General features: G+C 47.1%; 1 protein-coding gene across 6 annotated transcripts; it reads left to right on the top strand.

Annotated features, from left to right (window-relative positions):
* Positions 1–845: 845 nt before the first annotated feature.
* Positions 846–20,727, top strand: LRRC8C (leucine rich repeat containing 8 VRAC subunit C). 6 transcript variants are annotated; one of them, XM_082765643.1, is made up of 4 exons: positions 846–993; positions 7,026–7,238; positions 15,940–16,081; positions 18,276–20,727. In XM_082765643.1, the coding sequence occupies exons 3-4, from the start codon at positions 15,944–15,946 to the stop codon at positions 20,544–20,546; spliced, it is 2,409 nt and encodes an 802-aa protein (XP_082621769.1). In that variant the 5' UTR covers positions 846–993; positions 7,026–7,238; positions 15,940–15,943; the 3' UTR covers positions 20,547–20,727. The 6 variants fall into 6 exon arrangements, with proteins under 6 accessions (XP_082621769.1, XP_082621768.1, XP_082621772.1 ...); XM_082765642.1 differs by lacking the exon at positions 846–993 and adding an exon at positions 3,619–4,196; XM_082765646.1 differs by lacking the exon at positions 846–993 and adding an exon at positions 4,253–4,565.
* Positions 20,728–27,956: the final 7,229 nt, after the last annotated feature.

Here is a 27,956-nt window from a genome sequence, read left to right as displayed (position 1 = left end):
TGAAAGAGAGTGGACAAAAAGATGAGTAGTTTGGCAGTGGAATTTCATGGGGGGGGGAGGACATAGGGAAAAAAATCCAAGCTGAGGTCTAATGACAAGAAAAAAATCGGTTCATCTTTGAGAGATCCAAGCACAAAGCATGATGCAGAGTATACCATAACTGCCAGTCTGTTACCTCTTTCCATGATGTAAACCAGGGGAGTGTGCCATGGAGCCAGTGATTCAGCCCCATACAGCATCACAACCAGGATACCAGTCAGGGTATGTCACCGTTCTGACAAACAGACACTCCCCTTTAAGTCGAGCTGTTCTGTACTAATTTATATTCTATGCATTAATTTGGTTACAAGCAGGCTGGCAGTGTGAGCATCGTGGTTTGGCTTCTGTGAGGGATAGGAGGCTGTTGAGGAAACCAAGTATAAGAGAGAAGTGATCACCTGAGTTAAGCTATCTGATGTATGAATGAGGGTAAGAGAAGGTGCCCATAGAGGAAAAGAAAAAAAGCCAGTATGTATGTGAGCAGTTTAGCAGGGAGTGTCAGAGGGGGCAGGACCTCAGGCAGCCAAAGGTGTCACGACTGCCCCAGCTACCCCTCATCCTAAAATCCTCCCCCAGAAGATGTCCTTGCTCCTGCTTGCTTATTCAGTCATGCCAATGAAGATGCACTGGTAGTAATAAAACCAGCCACTGTTTGGATAGCAGTGTTTAGTAATTATAAAGTGCTGCTTCTGAGCTCTGATTGCTGGGCTCCATCCCTCCTGCCTTGTGTGAGCTACCCCCCTCACTGCGTCACCTCTAAAATTAGATGATAACATGCTGCATCCTGTGAAGCACGTGGCTTGGTGGCTTAGAGCTGCAGTAGGTGTACTGAGCATAGCTGCACGGCTCCCCACTTAAGAAGTTTGCAGACGGATCACTGAAGAAAACTTAACAAACAGAAGCCTAACAGAGGTAAAGCGCCTTTCAAATCCAGGAGCTCCAGTTCAGCCAAAGGTCAGAAAACGGGAGTTAGTCCTATTTCTTTTGGCATGTCTTCTGCTCTCTGTTTTCTGAACAATACAAGGTACATGCTGTCAATACAGCACTTCACAGAGAACTAGTTAGGCTGAATTCTTCCCTGCTATAATTGTACTGCTTTCGTTGTAATTGTAGCAGTGCTGAATGTGGCTCCTCTGTACTTAGGAACAACAAAAGCGTCCATGAGATTAAAAATCCTTTGTGTTTTCCTTCTGATTAAAGTGGCTGTTAATATATGAAATAAAAAACAAAAATGTTGCAGGCTTAAGAAATGGTAGCATACTGCTCACCTTGCTCTGAAGCTTTGCTTCTCCTACCTGGATTCAATCCATAGCATCCACGTGATCTATTTTAAAAGTCTGCATTTCCAGGACATTGCTGTTGTTTAAGCATATGGTGGTGTAAAATCAAAATCGTGTTTCAAAAACATTGCTGTGGAGGGAGAGGGGTTAAAATGTAAATCTGGAGAACAAAGTAGAGGAAAAGATAAACTGACAAACTTCAAGTAGCTGAGAAGCACTTGAGCTGTCAGAGCATGCAGCTTGGATGCGAGTTAAATCACAAGTAATTTTTCAGTACTTTGTCTGAAAGCAATTTAGCATTCTGTGTTAGCAGATTATGCTGTTTTCAACAGTTGTTGGAAAGAGATGACTGATGGAAAGCATTTTCATTGTGGGTCTGTTTCCAAGTATAGTCAAAGCTCTTGCACTCTGGCCTCTGTTCTCTTGCCCCAGTTTCTCTCCTGAGGCTGAGGGGAGATGGGATCTGCCAAGCTCTGAGCGTCACCATCCCTTGTCCCCAATTTCAGGGCTGCTCTTGGGAGCCAAGAGGCTTGGGGATTTTGAGGGGGAATAGGAACTGTGGGGCAGTATCCCTGCAGATGCTGTGCTGGCGCTGTGCACCTTGACCCTGGATCACGCCAAGGGGTCAGCCCATGGGTAGCTGCATGGGGTGAGTGCTGACGGTGCCGGCTGTCCCTGCAGCCGGCTGGTCGGCTGTGGGTTTAACTCGGCGCAAACCAGCGCTGCACTGTTTCTTTTTGCAGTGTAAATGCTGTGAGGCAGCACACAGTAGCAGCAATAACACTTCCGGAATTTGTAAAATATGAATGATAGAATAGGCCAATTGACAAAAAAGGCAAATACACAAAGTCTGCAGCAATGGCATTTCTTAGGTGGCCTGTCCCACATTCCTTCGGCGTCAATGGAAACCAAAGAGGCTATCTGAAATCAAAGCAAGCAAAAACTTGCCGTCACACAAGTGGTTGAATCCAGTTTCATTGTGGTAGAAATGATGCTTTCAGTAAAATAAAGACACTGAAAGGACTTCAGGCTTCAACTGCCTGGATGGCCTTAAAACAATGGGGGAACTTTCCAAATAAAGTACACATTTTTTTGCAGGTAGCAAAGGAGTGTTTAATTTCAGATGTGAATTTTGGGCCTTCTCCCACCAAGAGCTCGCGCAGCAGAAGTGCACTAAGCCTCCAACCCACTGGGTGTAATTATCCGTGGACTGTCTTTTCTGTTGCAGTATCAGTGACCTTGCCTGTGATTATTCTTCTTGGGGAAGTTTAGCTCAACCCTCAGAGTACATCAGCAACTCCGAACAAAAATAGCCCAAAAGTCCACAACAGGAAACGTTAACAATGGCAGGATTACTGGCCACCATGTCACTGTGAAATAAATGAGCAACCGAGAGGGACTTCAGGGAAAAGCAGCAATGTGATTAGGTAACGGGAGGGACTGGCTTATGAGAAAAGATTAAATGAGCTAAGTGATGACGAAAGGGTGAACAGAACAACTGCAGATGGCTGAAAGAAGAAACCATCCAGGACAGGGAGGGATTCTCTTAAGCTGCTGCCAGGAGTTAAGAGTAATGGAAAGAAACCAATAAAAAGAAAATGAATGCAGCAGTCACGGTAACGGTTTCTTTAGCTCAAAAAAAGAAACCCAGTGCATTTGTCCGTATGGAAATCTTGCTCATTTGTTTTAATCTTCTGCCATATCCCCCGGTGCCTGGGGACAAGCATTAAAATTATATAATGGTGAATTACTGCGGAAATCTTTTAGGCAGGCGGCTCCACAGGGCCAGAAGTGGGTTGTGCCAGCTTCAGCCCCTTGGTTCTTGAGGTTCCTCAGAAAACACAGCCCAACCGGGGGCTTCTGCCAAGGGAAGCAGCTCTGCGCAGCAAAGCACTTAACTAAACGCATCGGTCGGGTGATGAGCTGAACTTCCACTGCTACACATCACATCAGCGGCTCCCAGATGAGGAACCTACGCCTGCCCTCAGCAGCCCCTGGAGCAGATGGCTCAGAAGGACGCGAAGCCAGAGCTGCCCGCAGCAGTCCCTCGGTCCACATCCTGATCCAGTTAGTGTTTGTGCAGTAAGACAGCTGGGATGCCTCATGGCCTATTTGTTGCCATTAACTCCCCCCAGGGGGGTTATATATTTTGAGTTTCTCCGTGTTTACATATTTGCGTGTCCCTGAGGGCATACACACGCTATCCCTAAGGCTCGGGGCAAGTCATCGGAGGAAAAGGAAGCACCTCCCTCTGATGCTGAGCCCGGCCCGGCCCGGCTCTGCCAGAGCCGTGACTCTGCCCTGGCAGCGCCGGGCACCCGTCCCTCGCAGCAGCAGCCTGCAGTGCGCGCCTCGGGAGGCGCCGGCTGCGAGTTTGTGTTTCCAATTGTCACCCTCCGAGGCGCTTGGCCGCCGGCAGCGCGCTGCCAGCCCGCTCTCCTCGCAGCCTTTCCAGGCCGCCCCGCCGGAGGCCGAGGCCTCGCCCGGCTCCCCCCGCCGCCACCCTCCCCGCGGCCGGACCCCTCCCGCCCGCCCCGCGCCGGGACCCGGCGCCGCCGCGGGCCGCCCCCAGGGAGGCGCCGGCTGCCCCTGCCCGGCGCGGCCCCCTCCCGGGGCCCGGGGCGGAGCGCGGCCGGGCCCGAGGGGGCTGCGCTGCCCGGCGCGGCCCCGCCGCGGGCTGGAGACGTGGCCCCGCGGCGGCGAAGGCGGAGCGCGGCTGCCGGCGGCCTCCCCGCCCCGCCCGGCCCCGCCCGGCCCGGCCCTGCCCTGCCCGGCCCGCTCGGCTCGGCTCGGCTCCGCACCGCTCCGCTCCGCACCGCGGCGTGAGCGCCCGGCCGCCGCCCGTGACCCCGCGCCGAGGCGGCAGGCGGCAGGCAGGTAGGCCCCGCGGCGCCGGGAGCGGGCTCCGGGAGGCTCCGTGCCCCGGGCCCGCCGCTGCGCGGGGGCGGCCCCGGGGAGATGCCGAGCCCCGGCGGCTCCGCGCTGCCCGCCCCGGGACGGGGCAGCCCCGGAGGGCGGCTGCGGGGGACCCCGGCCGCCGGCTCGTCCCCCGCGGCTCAGGCAGCGGGGCCCCGGGGGGGTGCTGGGGGCTCGCGGCCCGCCCCAGCCCGCCGGGGACACGGAGCGGGGGCGTCCCGGTGCCGCTGCACCGGCTGCGGGCAGCGCAGCCCCGCCTCGCCTCGCCCTGCCCTAGCGGGTGCTCGCCAGCAGCCGCTGCAGCTCGCCGGGGAGAGTTGGCCGAGCGCGGTGAGAGGCTGGGCAAGGCTGCGGGATGCGTCGGGTGGGGTTTCGTCGGGACGAAAACGCGTGGAAGCGGGGAATGTGCAGAGATGAGGTGCGGCCCGGTGGGGTTTTGTTGTCTCTTGCTCCGGGGTCGGGCGCGGGGTCTCGCCACGCACGTGTGCCGATCGCTGCCGGCAGCGCCGCAGCCCCGCGGGGGTCTGGAGGAGAGCCCGCGGGGGCAGGGGGCTGCCTTGCGAGGTGGCGGGGGAAGGAGAAAAGATGGCAGTGCGGGGAAAACGGGAAAAACGCCTTCGCTGTTCAGCCGAGGGGGCGCGTCCCCCCTCCCCCCTGCGATTTCAGAGCCGCTTTTACTTTTCTTTCTGGCGCGGTGGAAGCAGTGCGGGGGCAGCGCTCCCGTTCTCGTTGTTTCCCGGAGCCGGGCCCAGCAGCGCTCCCGGCCCCGCGACCTGGCCCCGGGTTCCCGGCACCTCGCCTGTGCCCAGGGCTGCCGGCGAGGCGCAGCAGCCCGCGCAGAGCACCTGTGGTTTCTGAATCATTTCCTTTTCCAGTTGCGCTCTGAGTTTGCTAAAACGTGTGGCAGCGGTGATGCTGCTTTCCTCCCGTCTGGGTAGTCACAGGCCCTGCTGTTGGTTTTACGGTAATAACACCGTTCTGTGGTGGCTTTTTTTTTTTTTTTTTTTTTAATTGCTTGTTTACTGTTGGAATAACTTTCAAGAAGAAACTTTCTGACAGAAACCCTGAAAATCCATTACTTTGTGTGCCCAGCATCAGCCGCAGCCAGCGCTGGCTGCCGGAGAGGACCAGCACTGGAGACTCCTGAGCTCCAGAGAAGTTCCTCGCTTCAGCGCCCGGCGCTATCAGGCAGCCGGATCCCGCAACAGCCCGGGCTGCTTCCTGCGGCGGGGCCGCCACCTGGGGCTGGAGGCCCCCCGTAAGGGCTCTGCCCGTGAGTGGGGCAGCGTCACAGCTGGTGGCAGGGAGGTGAAATGGCATCGGGGTCACCCGAGTGACCGCAGGGTCCGAAACAAAATGGGCCGGAGGCTGTTGGGAGCAGCAGTTCCCCTGATTGTCCGTTGACCTCTTAGCATTGATTCAAGTGGCCCCGATTTGTTGCCAAAAAGGCATTTCCCAGCCCAAGCCTCTTTGAATGCTGCAGGAAGTGAAAAATCTCCAATGGTACTCCAAACAATTCACAATAGCAGGAGCTAGAGTTTAATTTTACAGGCTTTTTTTTCCATCTTGAGAAAACTGAGTGAAAAGATCCTGTCCTTGCTGCCGGGGAGCTGTGAAGGGCAGCGGAGGAGGGCGTGTGGTAAAGAACGGCCTGAAGAGGAAATGTTGTACGTCAGGGAAAAAAGACAGGAACTCCAAAATACTTCCCCCAAAATCTTAGTACAGCAAAGAAGCCTCTCTCTTTCCGAAACAGTTTGTCAGGAGACTGTTAGCCAGTGTTGGATTTTACGTGTTTGACATAATGGAAACTTTTCCCTCTGCTTCGTCCCTGAGCTGTGCTCCCATCGGTTCTATGCAACCCAGCGCTGGTGCAAGCTCAAGCCATAGCACGATGGCTTTGGTTGGGTTCTGTGCTCCTGAGACCTCTGTCCCCTGAGGAAGATGGGAGGTTTGGTTCACTCCCTGGGCAGATGTGACAGTGGCGTTTGCTGTGTCGCTTCCCACTGCAGCAGAGGGCAGGCCTAGTGCTGCCCCCTCCCCAGGCAGGCACAACATCTCAGGCTGCCTGCGAGGCTGGCGCCCCAGGCTCAGCCTTCCCACACCGCGCTCCTTTGGTGCCTGATGCAGTGGCTGGTCAGGCACGGGACAGACCCTACAGCTGCATCATCTGGAGACTCGAAGCTTGGATCGGGATGGTGGGGTTTTTCTCTGTTTTTTCTGTTGTGTTTTTTTTTTATTATTATTATTTTTATTTTATTTTATTTTATTTTATTTTATTTTATTTTATTTTATTTTATTTTATTTTATTTTATTTTATTTTATTTTATTTTATTTTATTTTATTTTATTTTATTTTATTTTATTTTATTTTATTTTATTTTTTCCAGTGTGGAGGTTGTGTCAGCTGTTTCCATAAAGGGCTGATTTGCAATCAAGTGTTTGATCGGGTAGGTAGGGCAGTGCCATGTATGTGCTTTGTGTGTTTTCTAATCGTTTGGGAGAATCCCGCTTTAAGCTGGAGTTCTGGGTTCTTCTTGGCTGTGTTATCTCAGATAAGCTCGTAGTAATGTGCAGGGTCTGCTTCTTGGTGTGTCAGTGGTGAGAGAAATGCCCCCTGCAGGGCACCATGCCGCAGCTCTCCTGGAAAGTTGCTGGCACTGCTGCTGGGGTGAGTGTGGAGATCCCCAGGGTCTGAACCAGAATGGGTGGCAGAGCCTGCTCCTGCAGAGTGATATAAAAGGCATGTTTCTTTCTGTTGGAGTCAACTTTCAACTTTTCCATTGACCCTTAGGCAAGCAGCACCGGGCCTTGTATACCAACTTCAAATTCTGGACTAAAGGATGCTCTGCTGAAAACACCGAGACACCAGCCCACGTTTCCCTTCAGTGGCGACAGCACCCAGTGACTTTGTGTTGATGGGAATCCAAAATTCAACAAGCCAGCAATGAGACTGCTAACGTGCTGAGAACACTTCAAGTTTTGTCTGCTCACCATTGGAAACAAGGTAGGAGCTCGGACTGCATGCTTGCTCTGGAGCTGGCAGTGAAGCAGAGCACAGGTTGGGTGCTGCTCTGTGGGGGGCTGACACGTGCCGGCTTCATGTCGCCCTGCGGCAGCTCGGGACCACGGGTTGCTGTAAGGAAGCAGTTCGGTGCTCTGAGAGAGTGCTGCCAGTGTGCATGCCTGAGCAGTAGTCCCAGTGGCAGGCCGCTCTCATGCGAGCACACAGGGCGAAGTGGGTGTTCGTGGACGGTATTGTCAGAAAGGGCCCCGCATGCCGCAGCCGGGTCTGAGCCCCGTGTGATGGCTTTGATCTGGTGAAGCTGGGGCTCAGTGGATACAGCCTTTTGTTCTGTGGGGCACCAGTGGGCCTTCTGATGGAGTGTGTTTCGAGCTAATCCCTCCAGTGGGCCACGGCTGGGCGCTGCTCTGAAAACGTCTGGTAAAGAATTTAGGCAGGTAGCTCTGGTTTTCCAAACCTTGGTTTGTGATCTTTAAAAGTCTTCCTGCGTGAGTAGCAAGTCAGGTTCTGTAGCTGTTCATGCTTACCTTTGAGCGTGCAAGGATCATACCTATTGTGAGAATACCCATGCTTGACTTTCTATATGTTAGTCTTTCCATTTTTTCAGGAGTGCGGGTGGGACTGAGCTGTGTTTTCATTGTTGGAGATTTTTGTCACAAAGGATGGTTAGGGGGTAGGAAAATGCATCAGCTGTGCTTCAGAGCTGAGAATACCCACATGTTTATTTGGGCGTTTGGGGATTCGTGTTTTACGAGACTATTGCAAAGTTTAGAAAGCTCTCTTGTGTAGCATGCGAGCAGGAGCAGAAAAGATCCCTTATGCGAAGTAGTCTCACAAATCATGAAAGCAGCATTTCTTTAATGTTTTTGGCTCAATCACTGCATAAAAAGTTTTTAACTAACTTTTCAGATGGTTGAGCTGCTTAGGCTCAGAATGGACCCTTTGTGCTTCATGTCCCAATTAGGAATTAACTTTTAATTATATCATCTGAACGTTTTTTATTCTCAGCACTTGTTTTAGCCTGGAGTCCCTGAATATTCCTTTGACAATGACTGTCACTAGTTTATGTAATATTCTCTATCCTATGACATGGTTCCTGTCTTCATTATCTGAGTGTATCAGTAAGTGTTTGTGGAAAGCCTGCTGTAGCTTCGATTAAAACTTGATCAGCATTTCCTTTTCTCGGTCATTCAAACGTATTTCAGCAGTACTAAAATAGTACTTTCTGGATAGTTTCTTGCTCTTGGGGTTGCTGTTAAAGGTTTTCACATGCATTAAGAACGTTTTGCAGCTCTGGAAAGAGGGGCCTAGCCTTGAGTGATAGCCCTGATAAACTAAGAATGTGACTGTCAAAGCCAAAAAGTAGAGAGTATCACATGGAAATATACAGAGTTCACTTTTCTTTAAATTTGGACAAAGAGTTCAGCAAAGCTAGACCTCCACACAGTGCTGTGGTACAAAAGAGCTGCTATCAATTCCACTGAGATTTTATCTGGCAGAATCTGGCCCTGGACATTTTTTTTGTCTTCAGTCCAGCCAAACAGAAGTCAAAGAGCTGCTGACAATAGGAAGTATTCTTGGTGTGTAATGCATGAAAAAGGACTGAGGCTCAATTAAAACAACAAGGGTATTGTATGGGATGCTGTCGCCAAGGCGGCGCTTACTGGATGTGTAGGTGGAAATTGCAGCATATACTTTGATGCGCAATTACTAAAGTCGCTTCCTCATTACATTCTTCAGGTCTGCTCCGAGCTCTGGATTCGGGGCTGGGAGTGGCTCCCCAGGCACCGCAGCAGGGACAGGGCGGTCACTGTCGCCTCTGAACCCACAATGCTGGCTGCGGGCGTTGGGCAGGGCATGGGCTGTAGGGCCACCAAACTGGGCGCAGGAATAACGCATCCTACGGGTTGGCTGTGTTTTGTCCGCTCCCCGCGTGGCAGCCTAACAGCGGCTGTGGTTACGTGTAGCATCAGCGCAGCTCTGGTGGCTCTACCGAGGAGTTTGGGCTTGCTGTGAGTTCAGACTCGATCACTTGCAGAGACATGGAAAAAGCAATATATTGTGATTTTGTATTCACCCCTCCCAGTAAAGGCAGTAGGCACCTTTCTGCTTGCAGCTGGAGGCACGGCAGGGTGATGTGGCGTGCCCAAGGCAGGGAGTCCATGGCCAAGTCTGATGGGAGGCCTGACTCATGCTCTGTCCTTCCTTCTGGCCAGGTTTCCTTGCCAGCCTCACCCCCAAGAAGACAAATGTCAAGTGGTTTGTTTGATGATACAGTAAACATATGTCTCTTAAAAATAACTTGTTTGGATGCAAATGGATTGTTTTTAATGACTTTCCAGTTCCTTAACGTGGGATTTATGTTTAAGCAACAGCATCATTTGTTTGTATCTCTTCCAAATGATGGTATTTCTTCCTATGAAAACCTCTGATATGATCAACAGAACAAAAAGTAGCCCATCATGTTTGAAGAAATGGCAACGTGCGACCTTTTTGCTGTATTTCCAAATACTCAGTTTTCAAAGAAATTTTTCCAACCCCTATTTCCCCCTCACCTCCTCCCCCTCCCCCCCCCCAAAAAAAAAAAAAGGCAGTTTTTATTTTATTTTACAGGAAACACCGATGGCTGGAGGGCCTGACAGGGGACACTAGTTTCCTGAAATGCTTCAAAGCCAGGGAGATATTACTAGTAGAGGTATTACTGTATGTTACATGGGAGCAGACCATTGCTGGACATCTAGGTCAGTGCAAACAGATAGCAAGGTAATTACCAGAGCTCAGTATCAGGGTAGTTCAGGTACTGTTCCACCACATGTACGATTTCTGTAAGAACTCAGATAAAGGCACAGCATCAAACTCTTGGGAATTAGGAGTTGCTAATTCCAGCCCTTATCATCTTATTGCCCCCTTAGCCTAATCAGTGCTGTTTCAGACTGGAGGCCTTGTCCATGGGTCCACTTTTGGTCTCCTCCCAGTTAGGTGACGAAGTGGAGAGGGTTCATTATCTAAGTCTGCAGTGCCAGCACAAGCAGTGCCAGGAGCTGTGGGGGACTCCAGGGCAAGCTGTGGAGACAAGGATCAGCCTTTGTAGCTGCCACAACCAGCAGACATGCAAAACCACAGTTTCCAAGGTTTATAAATTAAAATTAGTCAGCTGTGGGCAGCTGTTTACAGTGCAGTAAAAAATGCTTCCCCAATACACAGGCCAAATTTTGGGTCACAGGGGTCTGGAAAGTTCAAAATAAAAAGACAGCAAGTTCTGTAACATGCATAGTCTAGTGCTGTTCCCCTAAGCCTGTTTCTAGAAGTGGTTAGAACAATTTTTGGTGCCACCTGAAAAGTGGCTTGACAGTATTTCTGTGGAGCAGTGACCACTTACAGCCAGCTGCAGGGTGCTGGGGATTCGTGATACCAGTTCCATGTGCCCTAGGGCTCAGCAAGTCCCTGCCACCAAGTCACGAGCTCATCGCTTCCTGTAATTGCTGCGGCCTCTGTTACATATGTGCTGTGCTCTGTTCCTTTAATGAAGATGAATATGCTATAAATCATGTATGGGAACCAGCCCAGAGACCTACTTGCAGTGGTATTCCCAAAAGCCATTTCATAATTTATCCTAACACATGCAATATATTTAAATCAGCAAGGAGAGCTAGTTTTACCCAGCCCAATGCTTTCCCCACTTGATAGATCTCTGATATGAAGGACTGCACAGTCCCAGTCTGAGTTTTCTCTTGTGGAAACCCATCTCTGCCAGTGGCTCGGGGCCATGGCTGTGGTGCCCAGGGCTGGGCTTAGCCTTTGTGGCTGCTTTAGGAGGTGGTGGTGCCGGTCTTCTGCCCAAGGTGGGGTTGATGCAATGGTGGGGAAATATGGTTCAGTGTCAGCTGGCAAATAATACTCACATCTTTTCTGATTAGTTTAAGAGATATCACCACGTTCTTGTGCTTCCTCATTCTAAACTTCACTGTTTCTGCAATTTTACCGCTCTCCTAGTGCTGTGTTCCTCCTCCTTTTGCCCTCTGGCCTGCTATTTACACCCTGCCCTAACTGAATTGGTGCAACTTTGACATTAGCTGCCTGCCCAGTGCTCAGGGGCCCTGACTGTGGTGCGAGGCTTTGTATGTTACCTAAAACAAGGCTTTGTATGTTACCTAAAACAAGCCATGGATGACAGCCATTGCCCGGGGGCACAGCAACATGGTTGAATACCTACTGGAAGAGTAAGACAGCAGTAAGAGTAAGACAGCTTGCCTTCTGGGGAATGATGTCTGTAGTCTGACAAACACAGCGCTGCCAAGCCCCAGTCTCTCACATACAGCACAGCAAGCAGCCGTGCCACCACCATTTTGTCAGATGGTGGGTTGGGTTGGGCCCAAAGCATGGGGCATGTCTTCAGGCTTTGCTCAGCAAGGATGTGGTAGCTGGGATGGTGGCAGCAGGCCTTGCTGCTCAGCAGCTTTCTCAGCAGTCTGGAGGTCGTCTTTCCCCTCACGGCCAGGCCAGTCCCCAGCCTGAGGACGGTGAGGGAGGGACAGCAGGTGATGGCCCACGGCTATCCCGCTGTGCCCTGCTGGGGTCTGGGCACTGACAGACCTGCACCAAGAGATGGAATAGAGGCAGGGATGCCCAGTTATCTGTGTCCATTCAGAGTTACGTTGCCTAAAACGAGTTAAGTCGCTCCACAAGCATCTACTTAAAAATAGCAACGGTCACCTAGCAATAGCTGGAGCGTGGGGAGCCGCCAGGAGCCAGCAGCGTTTTTATTGAGGGCTGTATTGGAGGTGAGCAGCTGCAAGCATTAACGTGTCTGTACCCTGTAATCGTGCTGCATCCCTCAGAGCACGGGCTGAGGCGAGGAGCTCTGGCAGCCTGTGGTGCAATGGCAGGAGGGCTCTGGTGTGTCCACCGTTGTCACTGGGGGTGGCAGGGTGGCCGCAGCTGGAAGCAGTGTCTGTTGGCCTGCCCCCGTCCAGCCACTGATGCAGCCGTTCCTCAGAGCATGAAGCCCTGCACAACCACAGATCCCACCGGCAGCCCTGCCTGCCCGCTCCTGCAGGCTGCCAGCGCCAAGCAGCTAATTAATTAATTTCCTTTACATTCTGCAGTGTGTCCACACGGCTTCCCCGCGTTTCCCCTGGTGAAGGCCAATTGCTCAGGAGGTGCTTTGTGACGTGGCTGTTTTGGAATCATCCCCTGATTTAATCTCTCATTTATTAAGTCTAACTTGTGTCTAGTACTTTGCTTTCCCACTTGAATCTATTTATTCTCTTTAGCTCTTTCAGGTCATGTTAAGTCATCATGCTGTGCTTCTCATTGCCCATGCATGAGCTGATTTCTGTGGTTAGATTTCTGCAGGAGTAAATATCCATTTGGCTGGAAGCTGTTCCTGTTTACATCAGCGAAGAGTTTGGACCTGAAAGTTGTGGGTGTTCTTTTTGTTTTTGTTTTGTTTTTGGTGTTCTTCCACATCTCTATTTCCAGTGAAAGCCATATCTGCTTATTATCTTCAAGTCTTTGCGCATGCCTTCAGGGTACTTTATTTGACCCTCCTTTTCCTTTGCAGGGGGATTCAGGTATTCTTTGCACATCTCCCTGGATTCCAGCATTTCATCACATACTTACTTTCATTCATTGACTCTTTGTATCCTAGATAATTTAAAATAATAAAAACCTACTAGTTTCTCTCCCCTTCCATTTTGTTGTTGTTTTTGTTTTTCATCTGGCACACTCAGCACTTTTTTGCAGCACTGTTCAATGAGACAGTACAGCTCTTAATCCAAGTCTCTTTCTGATTTCATACTGGTAGCAGAATGCCAGATGGTTTGTCTCATGTGCAGTTTTCTTTTCTCTAGAGATTGAGGATTGTTAGAAATACGGAAGAGATGAAAAAAGAACAAATTCTGGTTGTAATTGGAAAAGTTACTCCAATATTTAGAATTCAAAGTTTCCTAAGGTGGGTTAAAAGAGTGTTTAATTTAAGTCACGTTTCACGTTTGGGGTACCATAAATTGTGCCATAAAGTAGCATTTTGAATGTAGGTGAGCTGAAATCAGTCATGCTGTCTTACTTTCCACCAGCTGAAATTTTGAACTCATGTTCTTCCATCTGCATGTGGTAAGAGGAGGTAGTGACCTACAGTGGATGGTGTGCTGTTCCAGAGATGGCTCTTTGGGCTGCGGTAGGAATTTTTACCATCTCTGGTTTGATTTGTTTAGATGAATGTAAAGATTGACAGAATCACTTTGTTTTGAGAGAATTACAACAGGCCTTGTTTGTGCATGTGGACCCAGGTGTCTGCAGGGGACAGGAGGGTTATGTCAGAGTTGTGTGGACCTGCTGTGTCTCTGCTGGGGCTCTGAAGCCATTGCTAATGGATGTCCTCCTGGTCACTGGACAGGCCAGAGTGTGGAAGCAGTTACAGGGAAGAAGGAGATGAAGACTGCACAATTTTGTATAACTATGTCATGCCATTACAGCAGTGCTGGCAAGCCCTTGCTCCTCTACATTTCTTTCCAGTGTTTTTTCTTTATTGCTGGTGTCACAATGAAAGAAGAACTAGGGTTTCTACAGAGAATCTTGGAAAATGGTTATCCATCTTCTTTGTGTCCAATCTCCATTTAAAGCTTCTTGTGAATGTCTTTTTTTCTGAAACTAAAAAAAAAAAAGTAGCCTGTCATCAGACACTGCTAGTTTATTTACCATCATTATGTGCAGTACTACTGCCATTGTTCAGTAAATGTTTCATTAAAAAAAAAAAAATAAAGGAAAATTTAAGTGGCAAACAGATTGTGGTGTTGCTCTGCAGACCTGGCATGGCTCAGAGAGAGGCTGGCTGTGCACAGGTCTCCCCACTTGGACCATTAACCAGGGTGACAGTAAGTGCACTGTGCTAATGAGGAGTCACACAATGCAAATAGTGACCACAACAGAGAACAAGGGATGGGAGCAGCATGTATTTGTGCTACCAGGAACTATCTGCCTTCATTTAAATTCTCCACACATCACTTACAAGAAACAAAGCAACCAGGGAACACAACAAAGGCCCCTAAAAATACAGAGTGGAGCCCATCGGACGGAACAGCCGCTCTGTGTGGTGCAGGTCCTGAGGGCTGTCCCTGTGCTGTGTGTCCAAGAGAGTCCCCAGCCCCTGCTGCAGCCTGGCCCAGCGCACGTGGACCAGGGGAGTGGCTCTGGGGTGTACATGGCACTGATGGCTGCGTTCATCCATTCAGGCAGCTTAATAAAATTAATAATAAATTAATTTTCATGTGCTGCAGGGGACTGCTGGCTGTGCAAGGGAGGTGCATGGGTTCACCTGGTTTCATAGCCTGCATCGTGTCTTGGGGACTACTTGAAGACAAGAAGCTGACAGTGACTCTCTTGTCTGCCAAAGTGATGCTAAAAGCAACACAAAAGTGTTAAAAGAGGGCAGGGAGCGGGGGCTAGGAGGTGTTTATGCTCCCCACTCAGGAAGTGGTGAAGCCCCAGCCCAGCTATTAACCCAAGCACATTTACAGGCATTACCTCTGTGTGCTGCTGCTTTTGGGGATGGGTCCAGCTCCTGAGGAGGTGCTGGGCAAGCAGAGACATGGTGCTCCTTAAGGGGGCATTGAGCTGGATATCTATTCACCCAAGTACAGCCAGTGCAGTGGGAGCAGTGATACATTTGTAAGATGACCATACACTTGCAGTTAGGGCTGCGTCCTTCCCTGTCTGGCTCAGGATCTGCCAAATCCTCACAGTCCCCAGGAGGTGTGTCAGCACGTGCACCCTCATGGCTGAGCCTTCTTGCTGCTGGGTGGCACCAAAGCCACCCCATGAGTTCCAGCACACAGCTGAACTGGGACTGTAAACTCTTAAAATATGTCTGTGACACGAGGTGATTGTGGTGAGCGTTTATGGTATTAGTTAAAGGACATTCTTCATAAATTGTCCTTGGGAGTACTTTTGTTACATTCCCATGTGGATTTATCTTTCCACTGTAACTTACTGGGGAGTTTCAGTGCTGGTTTGATCTCAAGGATTCAGTTACACAACTCGCTGTGGACTTACAGATCGGTGTCTGTGTGTACATGCTCGTGCGGGAGCTGATTTCTCCGAGGAGGTGATGATGTAAGCCTAGACATCTGAGGTGAAGATAAAGCCCTTGATCTGCCCATACTGCCTGTAGTTCTGGTTAGCTGAAGCACTTTAGCAACTTGCACTCAAAACATAGTAGATTTAAAACTGTAGTGAGTATGCACACAAATATTCAAGAGCATCCCAGAAACCACTATGAATACAACGGAAGTGAATGAAACATGATAGCTAAACAGGCCTGTGAAATCTGAGCACCGGATAACTGCTTTAGCCAGGCCTTTGAGATCAAGGCTAGTGTGTACGGAGCTGGCAGCGTTCAGAAGGCTGTGCCGACCCATCAGGTGGGGTGGGAGTCAGTGCAGAGCACGTTGGTGTCCCTGCATGTACGGGGCATGGTGGTGCTGGGTGGCAGCACGAGCATCCCTTGTCAGGTGGGTGTCCGAGGGACCTCATGGGAGGCAACTAGGGACTTTGTGCCACATCCCAGGCCTCTCATGTCCAGACTGGATTGTGTCAAACCTCTTGGAAGAACTTTCTCGCTGTCTTGCATAGACCAGTGGGTGCTGGCTGCAGGAGGCTGATCGCTGGCCTTGCTCTTTTCCAGGAGGATGATTCCCGTGACCGAGTTTCGCCAGTTCTCGGAGCAGCAGCCAGCATTCAGGGTGCTGAAGCCCTGGTGGGATGTGTTCACGGACTATCTCTCCGTCGCCATGCTGATGATCGGTGTGTTTGGGTGCACGCTGCAGGTAAATCGGCCGAGGGAGGTGCTCTCAGGGGCACTGAGAGAGCAGTGAGGACAGTCCTCATGAGTACAGTGCCACACATTGTTTATCTCTTGAATTTGCAGTGAACAAAGCAAAAATTTGCTAGTCGTGGGTTTAAAGCTGCTATAACACAGACCAGACTTTCTGCAGCTGTAAATCAGTAGAGCTGCACCAGAGTCAGTGGAGTGATGCCAACTCAGATAAGAGCTGTTGCTTTGGCTTGTGCATGTATGCCTGTTTTCACCGCAATCTGACATAACAAAACAGATGATCAAATATAAGTTCTTCTTTGTACTACTTTTTTATTATTATTATTATTTTTGCTTAGAAGCTTGGAAAAATGTGATTCTGTAATTTCTGTTTTTCTTTATTTGGCAAATGTTAATACTTTTTGCTTTTGTGTTTCAAAGGGATTTGAAATGCATGTGCTTATTTTATTAACACCACCCACAACTAATATTACGCCTCCTCCATTCCAAAGCATCTCTGAGGATGCTGACACATAAACAATTGACATTACTGTCACTCACTGTAGCTAAATTTTGCTGAAGAGCCAAAAGCTGAAAAGAAATGGAAAGTGCTGTTTGGGATGGACTCCACAGGAGCAGAAAGTTGTAGTACTGGCTCAAACGTGGGTCTCACATATTTTTGCATGACTCAGAAATGGAGCTAAAGGGACACACTGACAGAGCTCTTACATGTATTTCAGGAGGATTTGCTCACCTCTGTGGCCTAAGATTTTCACTTACCTTGTCCCAAGTTTCATGTGAAATCAACTATGGTTTCACCTGTATTCACCATTTTAAATATTTTCAGTTGAAAAGATAGGATGTCCATGTTTAAAAATCTCTGTACAGTACTGTGTTTTGCATCATAACCTAAGTGTTTGCTTAAGCACATGAAGTAGAGCTTCTGTTGTTTTTAAGTTTACCTGCTTGACTGGATGAAGCATGCTGGAACATAATGCATGGAAACACTTCAAATGACGGGCAGGTTCTTTTTATTTCATCTTACTACCAGAGGTATGAATCCAGAGTGTAACTAACAGCAGTGTAAGAAATACCAGAATAGCATTTACAGACAAAAATTAATGGTAGGAGTTTCTGAAGTGTCAACAGTTACAGTTAAAAATGTGCAATCTCATCTCAGCATCTCCCTACACCACAGTGGATTGTCAAGGATGTTCTGCACTTGGAAGCTCTTGTTGCATACCCTATTTTTAGTGCTTTCAACAACCATGATGTCAAAGGATACATTCATACTACAGTAGAAAACATGTTCTTAGTTTGGCTAATCCCAGTTAGTTGTTCAGGGAAAATTACAGATCTCTTTGGTTTATCACACGGATTAGTATTTTAAAATTAAGACCTCTGGGGAGCATGGCCCTGAACTCAGACTGTTATCCCAACTTAAACCAAAGGTGATTGGTCCCTGAAGGTAATCTCACCTGAGTTTACCAACGTGAATGGCGAGCCCAAATTAAGGAAGTTGCTCTTTTTTTTTCATTATAGACAGTCAAGGACAGGTACTTTGTTTCCATAGGTGTGTACTGTGAGAACTGTCTCTGTATGAGACACTGAATAAAAATGATATCCGTGCACGTACATGTATAAAATGCCATTGACTCTCTAATATCACTATCTGTATTTATTAAGACTGAAGATAAACAGCGTCTTCCCAGCATAGATATGCCCGCGTTGGCTCTTTGTCAGCCATTTTGGGTGTGATAGACATCACAGTTTAAGTGTAAAGCCACATGAATGCAGTTATGCTGCTTTCAAAGCCTGAGCTCTTTCTGAATACTGTGTAGCACTTACCAGGATGAATACACCCATCAAGAACAGTCTGTCTCTGGGGAGAGCAGGGCAGGAGATCCCTGGTCTTTTCTGGAAGCATTTCCCATACTTCTGCTTTTTCTGGATCGTCTCAGTGCCCTTTTATCCAAATTACGGAAAGCTAATCATTGATGAAAAGGGGTGACCTAGTTCCTTGCATATAGGACAAGTATCTTGTTGGGACTAACAACAATAATAATAAAAGCACAGACAGTGAGATCAAGTGCCAGGCTATGGGAAGGAATGCCTGACAGCTGGAGGAACTCCAAGGACAGCTACCCAGTGGTACTGCCGCCATTGTTTGTACATCAGTTTAAAAGATATCTTTTTGTGTGTTTCAGGTCATGCAAGACAAGATAATATGCCTTCCAAAACGAGTACAGCCTTGCCAGAACCAATCCAATAGTTCAAACGTGCTTAGTACAATCCCAGATACAACCCCTCTTCCTCCACCCAAGCCATCCACTCCTCCAGCTACAGTTGAAATGAAAGGGCTGAAGACTGATTTGGACCTTCAGCAATACAGTTTTATAAATCAGGTGTGCTATGAACGTGCCCTACACTGGTATGCCAAGTACTTCCCTTACCTTGTCCTTATACACACGCTGGTCTTCATGCTGTGTAGTAACTTTTGGTTCAAGTTCCCTGGGTCGAGCTCCAAAATCGAACACTTCATTTCAATACTTGGGAAATGTTTTGATTCTCCTTGGACAACAAGAGCCTTATCTGAAGTATCAGGAGAAGACTCTGAAGAGAAAGATAACAGGAAGAACAACATAAACAAGTCTAATACTATCCAGCCAAGCGCTGAAGGCACTCTGGTCAAGACACAGTCTTTAAAATCAATCCCTGAGAAGCTGGTTGTGGATAAGGGAACGCCTGGGGCATTAGACAAGAAAGAAGGTGAGCAGGCCAAAGCACTGTTTGAAAAGGTGAAGAAATTTAGACTGCATGTTGAGGAGGGTGATATACTCTATGTCATGTATGTTCGCCAGACTGTGCTTAAGGTAATTAAATTCCTTATTATTATTGCATACAACACAGCACTCGTCTCAGAAGTTAATTTTACAGTAGTCTGTAATGTTGATATAGAAGACATGACAGGATACAAGAATTTTTGCTGTAATCACACGATGGCACATCTGTTCTCTAAACTCTCCTACTGCTACCTGTGCTTTGTAAGCATCTATGGTCTCACATGCCTTTATACTTTATACTGGTTGTTCTATCGCTCGCTGAAAGAATATTCCTTTGAATATGTTCGGCAAGAGACAGGAATCGATGATATCCCAGATGTCAAGAACGACTTTGCTTTTATGCTTCATATGATAGATCAATATGATCCTCTCTATTCCAAGAGGTTTGCTGTCTTCCTGTCTGAAGTCAGTGAAAATAAGCTGAAACAGCTGAACTTAAACAATGAATGGACCGCGGATAAACTGAGACAGCGGCTACAGATGAACTCCCATAGCCATTTGGAGCTACAGCTTTTCATGCTCTCTGGACTACCAGACACTGTTTTTGAAATTACTGAGCTGCAGTCTTTAAAGCTTGAAATTATTAACAATGTAATGATACCAGCAACCATTGCACAGTTGGACAATCTCCAGGAGCTCTCATTGCACCAATGTTCTGTGAAGATCCACAGCGCTGCCTTGGCATTTCTGAAGGAGAATCTCAAGATCTTGAGCGTCAAGTTTGATGACATCAGAGAACTTCCCCACTGGATGTATGGCCTCAGAAATCTGGAAGAACTCTATTTAATTGGCTCCCTAAGTCATGATATTTCCAAAAACATTACGTTGGAGTCTTTTCGGGAACTTAAAAGCCTTAAAGTTCTTTACATAAAAAGTAACTTGTCTAAAATCCCACAATCTGCTGTCGATGTTTCAAGTCACCTTCAAAAATTGTGCATCCATAATGATGGCACTAAGCTGGTGATGCTCAACAACCTGAAGAAGATGGTCAACTTGACACAGCTGGAATTGGTTCACTGTGATTTAGAACGCATACCTCATGCAGTCTTCAGCCTTCTCAGTCTTCAGGAATTGGATTTAAAAGAAAACAACCTCAAATCAATTGAAGAAATAGTAAGTTTTCAACATCTGAGAAAACTGACGATCCTAAAGCTGTGGTACAACAGTATAACATACATCCCGGAGCATATAAAGAAACTCACTAGTCTTGAACGGCTTTCCTTCAGCCATAACAAAATAGAGGTTCTTCCATCCCACCTATTCCTATGCAACAAAATCAGATATTTGGATTTGTCTTACAATGACATTCGCTTTATCCCACCTGAAATAGGAGTTCTTCAGAGTTTACAGTACTTTTCCATTACTTGCAACAAAGTGGAGAGTGTGCCAGATGAACTATACTTTTGCAAAAAACTTAAGACTCTGAAAATTGGGAAAAATAACTTGTCAGTCCTTTCACCTAAAATTGGTAATTTGGTATTCCTCTCCCACTTGGATATTAAAGGCAATCACTTTGAAATTCTCCCAGCTGAACTTGGTGAATGTAGATCTCTGAAGCGGACTGGTTTCACTGTAGAGGACACCTTGTTTGAAACGTTGCCTTCTGATGTCAGGGAACAAATGAAAGCTGAATAACTAACTTCCTCTTGCTCAGTTTTACAGAAATAATGCTTCTACCAAATATGCTGTAGAAAGTGCATACTCTGAATATGCATTTAGTTTGTGATTATTTTTTTTCTTTTTCAAGAAGTCCTTTCTGTACAAAGCAATTTGGAGTAAGGAGTACATATATTTTTAATAAAATTTTCTCGTATTTTTTCACTGTTTTAAGATATTTTAAGTTTATTTTACCCTGAGAACAAGGGTGTCTGTAACTTAATTTTTACTGGCAAAAGTAAATGTTTTTATCTGATGACTTTTCTTTTTTTTTTTTTTTTTTTTTTTCCCTTTGGCTAATCCCAACAGGGGAACTATGTATAAGTTGTATGCTTTGAATTGCATAATTTGTAACAGGTGATTATATTGTCTTCCTGGTTATTGTTTGTCCCTTAGGATGTGGTCTTCAACGGGTAATCCTGCAGGTGTTGGGTGCCCTGTTCCCTCTTTTCTTCAGTGGGAGCTGAAGGTGTTCAACATCTAACAAGATCTGGGTTGACCTTCCTTTTACTTATGACACTGTTTTCTCACACGGTCAAAGCAGATAGGAAAGGTTCTTTATGTACAAAGGCTGGAGGTATTTTAATGGGTCTGAGGGATCATGCAGAATTCCTCCAGGGCCTTCTGGAAAATTTAGTCCAGGTCTCCATTCACATGCAGCACCAAACAGGAGGCACTGACTGCAGTTTCCTCCCCAGAGCTGGAAGAGTAAGGCCACAGGTCACAGAGGAGTCACTACCAAAATGACTCATGCTGAAGGTTTTCTGAACAATGCAGAGAGGTTCAGGGGCCAATTTCCTGCTGACTTAAGTTTAAGGGGTACAACAAACTCACTGTTTTGGAAAAGTCAATGCAGGGAGACAAAACACTAATTTCAAAAATCCCCTACCTATCTTCCACTAAAAGCCCAGTACTGCAAATGAGCAAGTGTCCTCTGTGTCCCTCAAGGATGCTGGGCACCTTGCAGGACTGGGATTCAGAAAAAGTGCAATCATGTTTAGTTTGTAAAGTTTCTGGCAAGGAAATGATAGTATTTTTAGCAGCTAATATGCTCCTTTTTTTGAGCTTTGGTATTGTATTACAAGCTCAACACAGGAACATTTGCAGATTTGGAAAAATGAGGTTAAATTAATACATTAACTTCTCAAAACTCTCAGCCTACCAAAGGGCAGTGATGAAGGCTATATTTTCATCTCCCAAATAGTAATTAAATTGGAAATCATACAGTTGGATGTCAGCTTTTTAAAATATTTTAATAATCTGTAATATCTTTAATGCATCAGGCTGGGAACTTTGTCCTCTGAAACCATTCTCAGTTGTTTGTTTATCCAGCTTTTTTTAAAATTTATCCAGCCTTTTATTTATCCATCCTTTCTCTTAGGCAAGTTTGGCAGGTATAGTCTTTGATAACTCTTGTGCTACTCACAAACTAATTTAAGCTAATAAAAATAACCATATAAAAAATCACCAAGCAAAATATCTTGCCGGGAGGAGATTTCTTCATCCTCTCCAACGACGCATATTTGAGTCAGATGCAGGCACTGGATAAAAGCTTTGCAAGAATATCTAGGAGTAACTACTTTCTGTAGGAGGCAATGCTGTTTATAAATTGCAGAGGTTGAGTTGCAGATTGTTTAAAGTTATGTAAAATAATTTTTGATGATTGTCAGGTTGGTTGCTTTTCAATGTTCTCTAACTGCCATTGCATGTCTTGAACTCCAGTTAATCTGGGTTCTTGAGTTTATTGTTATTTTGAGTCTGATTTATAAAGGTGGGGAGACAATCTAAAATAAATATTTCCTAGTTAATCCAGGGTATGCTGCGCAATCTGGTAAGTGGGCTTGCTACATTACCAAGTCAGACTTGCTTTTTGCGCTTGGCTATGTTCTGCAGAGAATCTGTGTGATTAATCAGAAATGGGTCAGGCGTGAAAGAATCAGAACAAGCTTTTTTTAAAGTGGTTTAATTTAGTTCTGTAAAAGACCTATAACTGATGTAGCTGTTGCAAGAGTTACTCTTACTCATATGGAATGCACTTATTGGAACAGCTTGGCAGTATATATATATATATATATTCTAAATGTATTTCGCTTTGATGTAATGTGAGGGAGAGAAATGTTTCATTGCTCATATTAACCTAATTATGTAAACCAAAGTGCTGTTGTCTCTGATGAATGTAAACTGTTTAAAATGTCCAAGTAATCGTTGGAGCTATATGGTTATCTTATTTAGATTTGAAATATGGGAATACATTTGACGTGTTTTTTTTTTTTTTAAATCTTTATATTCCTAGATGTAGCATTTTAAATCCATAATTTATTTTATGTCTAATGTTTTATGTGTAGTGGTCTATCTTCTGAATGGAAATTATGCACACCTCATAACTGAAGGTTGGAGACTGGTTCTACACCTTTTTTTTTTTTTTTTATTTAAATACATCACTTAGAGGATGTGGAGGTTTTGTTTGCCACTGATTATATTTATGTCAGGGCAATCCCTCATGTGGGCACAGTTACATGAGTATAAAGTGCCTTGTGCTGGTATTTCTTTATTTACCTTCTAGATAGCAAGAAACTATACCAGTGTAAGCACTTTCACACTAATAACTGTATCTCCTCCAAGGGTTTGGTCTGCTGAGACAGCTTAGTCAATTGAACAGCTAATAACTATCCCCTCCAAAAAGGGGCAGTTTCCTTTGTCCACCCCTGCTCCCATCCCTGGCTACATGGTCCAGCCGCTTCTCTCGTACCTCTACGGGTCTGGTGCTTGTCTGATCCCTCCACAGGATGAATCAATTTACTATGCCAGCAGAAAACTAAGCCAGTAAAAAAAAAAAAAAAGGCAAATCTGCTGGATTGATGGACGCTAGGGTAGGAGCAGCAAGGAAACAGGACTCTGCAGCCAGGGTCTGGGCAAGGAGGAGAAAGGATAGGGCACTTTAGAGGTGCTAGGTCAGCTCGTCGTCATGCCGAGCCACGTGCTTGGAGAGCTGTGCTGTTGCATCTATAGCAGGGTTAGGCAGCATGCCTTTTGTGAGTAGAAAACCCTCAGGCTCACAGTGAGTGATAAAATATCAAATTACTGTTAATTGCTTAAACTTAATGGAACAAACTCAGGTAGCTGCACTGTTGACTTTTTCTAAACTTCTTACTGTCTGGTCTGTGGGGTGTATTTTCCAAAACCATATTACAGTATTTTAGAAGCGCATCAGCTAAGAGAAGATTGTTTCTTAATTCTGTATGACCTCCAGAAAAATCTGTAAAAGTGCCATGTTTACTCAGTGATTCATGTACTGCTCATATGTATATTCACATGCAATTGCATAATAGAAGACTTTTCTGTGAACTATAGTATTTGACTTAGAATGGATGGACTTTTTGTGGATAATACTTCAGGCATGGTTTCTATGAGTTTATATAATCAGTTACAGTAATCAGGTGCCTAACAAATAATACAATTGCCAGAATATAATCAAAGCATTTTATGTTATTGCTCAAAAATAATGTAAATCTTCCTTGGTAATGGAAGCAGAGATGACAGAGTGCCTCAAAAATACGAAGACAACTTTCATAGTATATTAAGCCTGAATAACAGATCTACCATGTGATCAAAATCTGGAGATGTACACTTCCCCCTTTGTCACAATTAGGATTTGTGCTGACCTCGTGCATCCAGCCAGTCCAGCAACTTTTGCAAGTTCGGATTGGAAAGCGCCCGTTCCAAGTCTCATATCACATTTCTGGCACTTCCACTAATTCATGTGCTTAAGTGGTGACAAGTCCTGTAAGAATGCCAAGGAAAAACTTTGAAATTTGACCAAACGGACAAACACCTTAATTCTGTAGCAAGAATCTTTATATGATAAAAGACCTGCCTAGTGTTAAATTGCAATATAGTACACCCAGGAAAAAAGTGAAATAAAATGTTCTTTTGTAATAATGAACATTGTCAGACTGCAATGTGATTATTTGTTTTGGAAACACTTTGTTTCTGGGTTACCTAAAGATCAGACATAACCATCTTTTGGGTTTATTCTCTCGGGAGGGAAGTCAGGAAAACACACTTGAGAAAACATCGTTAGACTTGACAGGATTTACAGTGACGGTCTGGCTTCCTGCGCTCCCCCTTCCATCCAGTCTCTCCGCAGCCAGCTCAAGGGCACACAAAGAGGCTGTCCCTGCGGGAGCAGCTCCCTATGCTCCACAGGGGCTGGGGGGCCCGGTGCCCACCTGCGCTGTGCGGGAAATGATGCTGCAAGCCCTCACGGCTGATGCAACCCCCTATAAATCTCCCTCCTGAAGGCAACAGGCTCGTGCTGCCTGTGTTTGGTATGGTATGTGTTCCTCCTTTCTTTAGGTTGGGATCAGTGGTGTGTGTTGATGTGTGCAAGGATGTGAAGGGCCAGGAGAGCTGGCCCACTCCCAAAAGGCACACAGGAGGCAGCATTTTGGGGCTACACCCAGCGGGATGGGCACAACAGCACTGGCAAAACCATTGCAGGGTCCTGGCGTGTTTATTCAGCACTGTGGTTGTAGGACAAGCTCACAGCCTGAGCAAGCTGAGCTCTGACAAACCTCATCTTTCAGTTTGGTTAGGACATGTCCTGGGAAGTGGGACATGAGGGACTCGCAGGGTTGCCTACTTAACAGTGAACAGCAACATGAAAGCCAGGCTGTCCTTCATTGCGTGCCAAATAGCTACTGGGAATTTTCAATAGCTGTGATGGATGCTTTGTTTTTAGGTATTGCATTCAATAGTGAAGGCCATGGTAAGGAAATCACACGTCTGTCCTCTTTTCTCCTTTGGAATGTACATGAAGCCATGAAGAGCCAGGTGAAGAAGAAAAAGGTGGTTTTTCTTTTTTTTTCTCTCTCTTTTTTTTTTTTTTTTTTTTCTCTCTTGTGATTGCCTCCAAAATGCCCCTCCTGCCAAGGGTGCAGGTCTTCCCCCAGCCATCTCCTTCCCTGTGAATGGCGGGCAGGTGGGAACAGTGATCCTCAGGCGAAGGCCAGGGCCACCACAGGAGCATGGAGGCAGGACCAGGCCTCGGCCGGATGAGCCCTCGGCCTCCTCCTCCTCTCCCAGCTAGGGCAGTACCAGGGCAGGTAGTGTCCCACCATCAGGGCGGCTCAGCGTGGCAGGTCCCTGCAGGCCCTCCATACACTGGCGCCCGTGTGCTCCAGGCTCTGCTCCCGGTTTCCTGTCGCACGTCCTGCCCTCCTCTGTAGCAGAGGACCTGGCAGGCTAGTCCAAGCTGGACCTGCCCTGTCCCCACTGGGATGAGAGAGGGCTGACGTGCTACAGGCGGACATGAGGTTTGGCAGGCGTGCAGTGGGCGGCAACAGGCCCAGAGCTTCCACATAAGGAATCCCAGACCACTGTGAGGACCTTGCTCCAGTCGTCTGGCTCCAGGCATGCGTTTGAAGGAGCTTGTGCTGGCAGAGAAGTTGTTTTTATCACTGTCTCAATGCTAAATAGGCTGTCTTGTGACTGGGCTGTGGCCGACTGCTTTGGCTCTGTCTAGTAAACTGTGATGCTACTCATGGTGGTTTGTAGGGCCGTGATGGGTCCTCACACATGGGCTGTTGGCAGGTGACTGCCTTTAAGAGCATGGCTTCCTGCACTGGGCCCGTGAGGGCCTGGATGTACCCAGAGGTACTTCCTGTGAGAAAACAAATGCAGTAACCTCAAGGAGCACTACCATCATGTGGGGTTTGGTGGCTCTTGGCCAGGGCAAAATTTGCAGGTATTACCATGGGCAGTGCTGGCAAGATGCGTAATCCCAGGGCGTGGAGTTAAAACACCTACACTGCAGGCAAGCATGAGCCTTTCTGCTGTCAAGCATGATTTTATCAGCCCCTCCTCTCATCTGCTGCGAAGGCTCATGAAGCTGCACCTAAAGTGAGGTGTCTGCGTGGCACATCCAGCAGCACCCTTGATGTGGCAAAGTGACACAGGAATGGGTGTTGGGAAAGGACAGGGCAAGATGGTGCTTCCTTCAAAGCCATTGGGATGTGGGTGGGCTTGTTGCTTGTCTGTGTGCCTTTACAGTGCTGCCATGGCTGGCATATGACACAGGTGGACCCTTATCTGCTTTGGACAATTGGCAGGTCCCTCAGGAGCACAGGTTGCAAGGGAATTTGTGACAGCCAGATGCACTGACAGCCACAGAGCACGTGGCGATTGCAGCGAGGAATCACTTGCTAATGTGTGTTGCTGCCAGCCTTGTGTGGTACTGCAGAACATGCACTGACTTGATTTGTTGTGCTTTTACATTTCTGGAGTAAGAGGGATACTAATCTGTCAGAGGTATTTTGTCACATTAGATTTATGGAGTGTGGTAAATAAGTGTTGATATTTTGCTGCATTAAAATTGAATTTAAATGTAACCCTTGTCTTTTGCCAGTTGGGGTCATATGGTACTGCTAGATTGGCTTGTGGAGACTGCCTGCAGTTCTATTTATTTAGGAAAATATTTTGGCAAAGCTGTGACATCCTGTTTCCTTACTGTGAGCAGAGAAAAGAAAGTAGTTAAATGAGCACAGAGTTTCAGCATGGTAGCAAGGTTACCCTTCAGAACAAGTTGACGGCTACAGCTAGAAGCTAAATGAGATTTTTACAACTCCAGAACAAGTTGCAAACCAAACCAAAGTGCAAAGTAATCCCCTCGGCAAAGAGTAACTTTGGAAAGCTGAAGTGCCAGAAGTGAAAGCAGGCAGGATCACTGCTGGTGAGCTCTTCAACCCCATTTCCCCTGTGCCATCCTCTGTCTGAAGGTGATGCCAACAGTAAGCCAGTTTCTTTGCCTTCTTGGCTGCACTAGGCATGCTGAGCAGGAGGGGACTGCCAGGCTCAGTGGGACAGAATTTATTATTTTCTTTAAATATCCTCACTACACAGACTCAGTGTGCAAACCATGACATTTTGGGAACACTGATCATTCTCACTGTCACCACCAGCATGTCAAAACTTGCACTCTGCATGGGGTAAGATGTGGTAAATAAATAACATCACATCTGTGCTCCCAGCTGGTGGCTACGCTGCTCCTTTAAAGCACAGTGAGCCTTTGGTGGGATTTTTACCAGAGTTGCTTCAATGAGATGAAGAGCTTCAACCAAGCCAAGGACCTGGCCATTGGTTTCACACCGTCAAAGAGAAATTTGACTTTCTGGGCTAGGCTCTGCAAAGCCTGGCACTTGCCCAGTGGAAGAGCAACCAAGCGGTCCCGCTGGTTCAGGGCTGGGCCGGCTGGCGCCAGCTCCTCCTGCGCCCGCAGCCCTGCTGGGGTCTCTTTGCAAGCGGCCTGATGGGCTGCCAGAGGAGCCAAGCCCTCGCCTTGCCTAGGCCAGTGACTATTTCTGCAGGAGTTGTGAAAGCTGAGAGGAGCCA

This window comes from Aythya marila (assembly GCF_965140915.1).
Source record: "Aythya marila genome assembly, chromosome: 8".
Classification (NCBI taxonomy): Eukaryota; Metazoa; Chordata; class Aves; order Anseriformes; family Anatidae; genus Aythya; species Aythya marila.
The sequence above is the reverse complement of the archived record's forward strand: the minus strand, read 5'-3'. Positions and strand labels throughout refer to the sequence as shown.